The sequence below is a fragment of the Phaethon lepturus genome, unplaced genomic scaffold (genome assembly GCF_000687285.1).
Source record: "Phaethon lepturus isolate BGI_N335 unplaced genomic scaffold, ASM68728v1 scaffold14126, whole genome shotgun sequence".
In the NCBI taxonomy this organism is placed as follows: Eukaryota; Metazoa; Chordata; class Aves; order Phaethontiformes; family Phaethontidae; genus Phaethon; species Phaethon lepturus.
In genome coordinates, this window is record NW_010545676.1 from 78,559 (window position 1) to 86,141 (window position 7,583).

The 7,583-nt window shown below is 37.7% G+C and overlaps 1 protein-coding gene across 1 annotated transcript in view; it reads right to left on the reverse strand.

Annotated features, from left to right (window-relative positions):
• ABCC8 (ATP-binding cassette, sub-family C (CFTR/MRP), member 8) overlaps positions 1–6,831 on the reverse strand; it is a gene marked incomplete at its 5' end in the record, with an annotated part of 79,875 nt that extends 73,044 nt beyond the window's left edge. The window contains 2 exons of the mRNA XM_010289036.1: positions 4,082–4,203; positions 6,690–6,831. Of these exons, the coding sequence (XP_010287338.1) occupies positions 4,082–4,203; positions 6,690–6,831 (264 nt within the window). The remainder of the gene's footprint in view (positions 1–4,081; positions 4,204–6,689) is intronic.
• Between the last annotated feature and the right edge of the window lie 752 nt (positions 6,832–7,583).

Sequence of the window (7,583 nt, forward strand, 5' to 3'; positions counted from 1 at the left end):
ACACAAACATAGCACACTGAAAATCTGCACCAGCAGAGGATACCTGAAAAACCAACTGGTATCTATGCAGAGCTCTTGGAAGAAGTAGTAAGACCTAGCAGAGCCATTCGCCTATTTAGGATTTAAATAAGGGTCTATATGACCTATTTTTGTAATTATTATTTTATTAGAACATCCATTTATCTTTTATCTAAGAAGCATTAGAAAGTGCCAAATGCAACATTCTCAGGTGATAACTGACCTCCCATTGTCATATCTCCTAAAAGCATTTGAACTTATTTAGCTTCTCACTTTTGAATACAAGTGTACATAACCTAATCTGGAAGATGTTCATAGCCCCTCAAGATAAGGCTCCTTGGAAAATATAGTTATGGCTCTTTCTTTCAAGCTGTGTTTTTATCATCTGGATGGTGAGTGCGTATTGGCTGAGAGTTTCTAGACCTTATTACTAAGAACTTCCACTGGCCTGAACTGCCTAGTGATCAGATCACAGAAGCAGGCTTTACTTTACTTGATTGCCATAGATCTATTCTAGATGCCTGCAGCCTAAAGCACCTTGCTTTTTCTTGGCCTGTGTAAGCTACTTCAACCCATAACACCAGGGTGTAGATTCTCACCGGGGCCAGACCGCTGAAAATTAAGCCATGAGGAACTCTAACTGTTCTACACCTTTCATGGATTAAGCCCAAGATCTGAAAAATCACACACATAACTGGGTGGGATTTATTAATACACCTGTGTCTGTTTGGAGAGAAATTCTGTGTATTAAGCAATAAGCATCATATTCATATGATAACAGGAAATTCCATTTAAAAAAATTAATTAATTCTAAGGGAATTAACTACAATCGCAAGGCACAAGAAATTTAAATTAGAAAACTAGATTACTGTCAAGAATGGTAAGGGAGTCCTATAATTATGATTGGTTAAGAAAAAGACAATTTTCTTAAATCAAAAAATTCATGTGTGTTCCCATGCTACTATCCCTTTCAGATTAAAAACTCAAAGTCCTATTGTTATTTCATAATTTTCTCCTAGTGTTTAATTTCAGAGGTTTATTTATCTATAAAACAAATAAATACTAACTTAAAGAATAGTGCAATAAGATGCTACTATTCAATTACATATTTTGAACATTGAGAAAGCCAGCAGATTTTCCAATTCAGTTTGAAAACTATTCTAAAATGTGTCCTGCTAAATTGTACAACTGTTATGCATCCATTCTACAACACTGTGCAAAGAGCACCAAAATTAGCATTATTATGACAGTCCCCCTGGTAAGCAGTGCTACACTAGAAAAGTTATGTTTGTTGAAATATAATTACAGGTCAAAGTCACACAGAGAAAAACACATTCAGACCAAATCAAAGTGTTGGGACAGTCAGCTGGGATCCTGGACTCAATCATTAGCTTCAGAGAATAAATATTACAAACCTTGACAAATTTTTTTATAAGAGATAATAAGAATGACTACTTCAAAATAGCCAACAGCCTGGGCACAAAGCTAAAAGGCAGGCTCAGTATAGGAACTGTGTGTCCTTGTCTTGCGTACCCCAAGGGAACGTGCTAATCCCCAGGTCTGTTAGGGTATCTGCCTCTTGAAGAACTACAAATGGACTTTGTTTCTTTAAGGTACAGAGTGAAAAAGATTTAAAAAAAGAAAATATCTCAAAGTTTCACAGGATTGGAAAAATTTTATCCTGTTCAGAATTAATGACCAGACCTTTAAGGGTCTCCTGCACTGAATCAGTGAGACTTTCCCCACCGGATTTAGGTAAGGCTCTGTAAGCCTTTGCTTTATATGGCTATGAACTCTTTGCAAATGTAGGCATGGATCCTGCAGCTGAGACAGATGATGCCTTGCAGTTAGGTGGAACTTCACTGATACTCAGAAGCAGCAGCAGATGCCACATCAGGCCATTTACTTTACTCTGTGCATGTAATATTACATCTCCTCTACAACATTTTACTAACAAAGAACCCTCTTTCAGTTTCCTTCCTCATAGACTCAGCAGAAGGTTTATCACCAACTTAAGATTTTCCTCATGGTTCCCATTTACCTCATTTGTATTAGGCTTTAAAAGAAAGCTCCTTCATGACCACGCTGCAGTCTAGGAAGTTGACAGCTGAGCATAGGTGTAATTTAACTATCTTATCCTGGGCTAATTTACATAAATGTATCATCACTTAGTCCCAGTTGTCAATACAGAGTAGTTGCAATTAACATTGAAAGATGACAATCCTCATGGCTAGATAACAATAAATTTGCGCAGTCAAGAATAAAGGATGAGGACTTCCAGAAATGTCTGTCTTAGATTCTCTCACAAACACAGGACAATGAAAAGAAAAACAAAACCAAAAATAAAATAAAGATCAAAGACCCTCAGCTTGTGAAGACTTTGGATTAAAATAAAAATCAGACCAACTAAGTGGGAAAGACTGTGGTATTTTGATTTTCTTTTTTTTGCCTAACAGTTAGCTATAAAGGTTAGATTTTCTAAAGGAGTCTGTTCCTTGGAAATTCTTTCAAAATTAAAATTCACAATTATTAACTTCAGTATCAGTAATACCTACTTAAGTATTGGTATTCATTGCGATAACTGTTTATTATTCAAATACTGTCCAGAGCTTATTCAGCATCAGTGTTCTAAGTACTGAACAAAATTATCATAAAAGAGAAATCTCTACAGAGAAGAGATTATGCAAAAATAGGTAATCAGCTACCAGCTGTAAATTTGTGCTACCTTTCTCAATGATTTAACAGTATAAATGTGGTAGCAACACTAAATTATTAAACACTGCATTATACATTTGAAATAACAAAAAAAAAAAGCAAAGAAAATCACTGCTTGCTGTCCATAGGTGACTGCAATAGACTAGCAATGCTTTCCCGAGACATAGCATCTAGTCCTGTGAGAAGGCATTAAAAAGACTGTGTTGACTTAGTTAAAAAGTAACTAAATGACCCCATCTAGTCATAAAAGACAAAAAATATCCTACTTAAAAGTAAGGGTACAAGAAGAAAAACAGTCCCAAATGAGAAAACATAAAGGTTGCCAAGCCTGGATAGAAATCTGAAGTTTTTGAAGAGGACTGACTTTTTTTTTTTTTTTTAGTTACAGGAGTTACAGGTTCCTTCTGCAGAAGAGGATGCTTGCTTAGCACAACATGCAGTTCAAAATAATCTCTAATATTTAAAAACTTTCTCAAATCCAGTTGTTACGGACTTTTTAACCACCTGACAAAAACTAGAACAGAACTTTGAAACACAGAGCTACAATGACACAAGACAAACCTTAGCAGGATCCATTAATACAGAAAACTAACTCAAACAAAATTTGATGAGCCAGGACCACCAAAGAAATAACAGCTAACAGGATGTGTTAGCTAAATGTGTAGACATCCACAGTCTGCAATCTACTTAAACAGTAGAGAATGTTATCACCAACTGCACGACTGTCAGCCGCAATGGATTTTCTATAGCTCACTACAGTTTATTTACAATCTTGCAGAAAATATGTAGTATACTAGGTATTTCTTATACATAGCATTTTCCATTCAAAAGGTCTTAAAGCAGTTTACAAAGGGAGTTTTAGGAACAGGAAGCAAGAAACAAGCAGGCGAAGTAATATATCCAGGGTCACATTGAAAGTCAGTGATGTCATCCACTTCCCTTGACTCCCTACATATTTCCATAGACCACATACACAAAGATGGCTTCAATCTTATATCATGCTTCAATGCAACATGCTGACAAGCAGGGGGATTTGGATAGCTTTTAGAGTTAAAGAGTTTGACATGCTACTTTTCCCACAAATCCAGTTTTTCCTAGAGAAGCCTTTGGCCCCCCTGCATCCCCAAGAACACCATACAGAATAGTATTTGAAGTTGAAAGCATTGAAAACAACGAACTTTTTCAGGAAAACTCAGAACGGAGTCTGGCAATGGCAACCAGCAGACCAGAATATAGGTGTAGCTTTATCCATACAAGCTAGCACCGAGACTGCAATGACCTGACACAAAATGAACAGACACACAGCACCACAATCACAATTCCAAGTCTTGTAAGTTGTGATACGTACCGATTAACAACTTCGGGAAATTGGATGTTTCAATATTATGGTAATAGACAACTGATGTGATGGCCGCCAAGAATGCCATCCCAGCCGGCATGTAGAGGTGTAAATGGCGCGATTCTGAAACCCTTAAAAAGATAAAAGTGAACATTTATTAAAATTAAACCCTCTTAGCTATTTAAATATTTCCCTTTTAATTTATGAATTGTATTCTGCACCCTGCCCTGATGTAGGATTTTCTAGAATGAGTTACGGATGGAAAGGTCTATGGCTTTTGATTGGATTTATACTCCTAAATCACATAGTTGGATTTCAAATTCCTCCCTTGTGCTGAAAATGAAATGTGTGTACTCCTATTTCCTACTGAAATCAATTAGAACATTGTTTAAATTAGGATAAGCAGCTCAGCTCCAAAATGAGAAAAGTTAATTAAAGCTAAACTAGTTCGGGTGCTGTCCATCAAAATATGTAGATAAGACCAACTGACAGTACAGTTTAAGATTTTCTACAGAAACATTTTGTGGAAGTGTTTTATTTTCATTTTCCAGTTTGGGAGAAGGAACAGCACCACGGCACGGATATTACTTAGTGAGTTCTGTTTGCAGTGACTGCAAGCCAACAAACAAAAACCTACAACAGAATCATATACTGTTAAGTTCTGTCCTATAAAGCAAAACTCTCCTGACACTTTGCTTCAGGTAGCAGCAGAGGAGGTCCTGCCAACTGCAGCCCTTTGGGAGTATGGGAATTGTTGAGCAATGTTGTTGGGTTTGCGTACATGTTTCCCCCCCTCTTTCCTCCTACTTGCCATCTTCTCCTCCTCCCCTTTTCTTTCTTTCGCACAAGTAATGGAGTGTCTTGTGTTGTCAAGAGGTACAATTTCCTCTGTCTTCCAACCAGCACCAGGAGAAGAAACACCAAGAGGAATCCTTCTGGAAACAAACACTGAGGGAAATTCACACCTTGGCCTCTGAACCTCATGGAAAATAAATTAGCATCTCTGGATTTGTTCTTGCTGCAGCAAAAGCTGTCTTTGTGTAGTTTGTAGATAAAAGGGCTACACTGTCAGAGAGCTGGAGATCATCACTGGCCATCACATGTCTGAGAGCTCAACATCCCGAACATCTAACAGATCCACAGGAGCTTAGGAGGACTACTTCCTGCACCTGTACCAGGAAAGGAAAGCCCTCCCTCACACAGACATTGTGGTGAACTCTGCAGAGCTGGCAGGAGCTGAAGATGGCCTAAGCTTCAGTAGGTAATGCTACAGGAGTGGGAGTTTTTTTACAATTTATTTATTTCACAGACACAAGTTGCTGGCATCCCCCTATATAGCTCCAATAGGCTGCATCTATTGCTGAGGTGCCAAAGTCTTTAGCACTCAAGTGCTGTCAAAAGGACTTACCAACATGATCCATTTTGGTCTTAGAAAGCTGGTGAGTCTCAAAATCTGCTTTTATTCACTGGAGCACTCACTAGCCTGCTGAGTGCCTGGGAGGCACGACTGTGGGTTGGCACTCCCCCAGTACAGCTAGGAGCTTTGATTCTCATCAGGTGACACATTACTTAACAGCAGCATTCTAAGTCAAGTTAAATAGCAAATAAACATAATGAGAGGGATTGCTAGAGAGCAAAATAAAACAGAAAACCCAAAGCAGATTTTGCTCTGAGCATCCCACACTCTCATAACTCTGAATAAGCATGAGAAAAATTCCTTTTCAAAAAAACTGGCATTGAGAAACATCCTATTTATATATGTTTAAGAGAAGTTATAATAATAATGATGATGTCAGCTTCTACAGCAGAATACTGCAGTGCCTTTCACACTGGTTGGGGAATAGTTGTTATATAGATGGCTAAACAGAGATTTTTTTTTCTATTTAATGAGGACCTTCAACTTTATAATCCTTGGGTTACAAATTCATAATAGTTAGGAAAATCAGACCTTTCTTCAGAGAATGATAATCATAGCCATCGTTATATAACATTAGCATTTCTCATGATAAATCACTCTTATGTATCACTTGTTTCACTTAGAATATTTTTTCCCCACAGACTACTGTTTAAAGACATCCTAAGTTGAATAACAGATGACAAATCATGCTCATATAATGTGAGCTGCTCTGCTCAAGGTAACAGATCAGATGTAGTGCACAAACATCAGATGAAACTCTATGGGGTGTGAGGTAAGGCCCAGTAGATCCACTTCTTTTATTATGATGAACAAAACTTGGCTTGTGGGGGAACGGTACTGTGCACATGGGAGTTCTGCCTGGGTAAGTATTGCGGGGCTGAATCCTTGGACACAAAACATGTCACAAAAGTGTCACCATTTGCTTGAATTGTTGGAATTTATCTATGATTACTCTTTGGAAAGAAAGTGTCATTAAGCTGAACTAAAAATGATTAAGGTCAGTTGTGCATGTGTACATAACTTGGCAAGGTCTGTGGAATTTCTGATACAAGGTCGGTAGGTTAATCACCAAGAACACAGCTTACATGTTTATAACTACAAGGAATACGGTCTAGATGAGAATTTAGGCAGGAGGAAAATACCTACCCTGGAACCTTTAAAATTCTCAGTGCTATTAGGAGAAGGTAGACATGCACTTACCCATCAGACACTATGCCTTCTGCAATTTCACACACCAGCACAAACAAGAGGATAAAAGTCAGTATCCAGCGTAAATTGTGTCCAGGAAAATGAAGCCATGTGCTATGATGTATATGTACTTTGGAACTCTGACTTCCCCATCCTAAACAGGAAAAGAAAATTAACAAAAAACTTTCTTAATAGCAAGAGTGACATACAAAGCTCCTACATACAGAAAAGTATACGTGTAGCAAACTAGCACGCTAAAGTTGATGCAACTGTGTTGTTAAACATGCATGTAATTTGAATATTTTCAGAACTGTGCCTTCATTGCTTCACTTCATATGGAATAAAATCAACAATACAGGACACAACCTTAAATTCCTATACTTTTAGCAACTAAATAGCAAGTAATTACACACATTAAACATTTTTCAAATGTATTAACAGTTTAAATGAAGAACAAATGACCATTTTGACAAATGTGCACAAAACACACACGCTATTTTTTTCTTCACTTCAATGCATTTAATTAAAGAATTCATGCCTTGTCTTACTTTTTTTTTAAAAAGTAACTCATTCTCTTGATCCAAATAAAAATTAGCAATACTGAGGAACACCAAATAAACAGACATTACCCTAAGCAGTTCTTCCGCTGACCCCATTTTAACAGTTGTGCTGTTATTTCAGCACCGGACCTTTTATGACCAACAGAAGCAAAGTGTTAAATCACACAGCTCGTGCCACGGATACCTAGAGGACAGACCAGGCTGAGCAGAATGGTACTCAAAGTAGGAACAGCCGCATGTATTAAACTACCAGGCCACCTACTGGTAACCCCCAGCTTCATGTTATCAAATAACCTCCGCTGCAGACATGGCAAGAGTTACAGCAGCCGGGCAGCCCTCCTAGCCA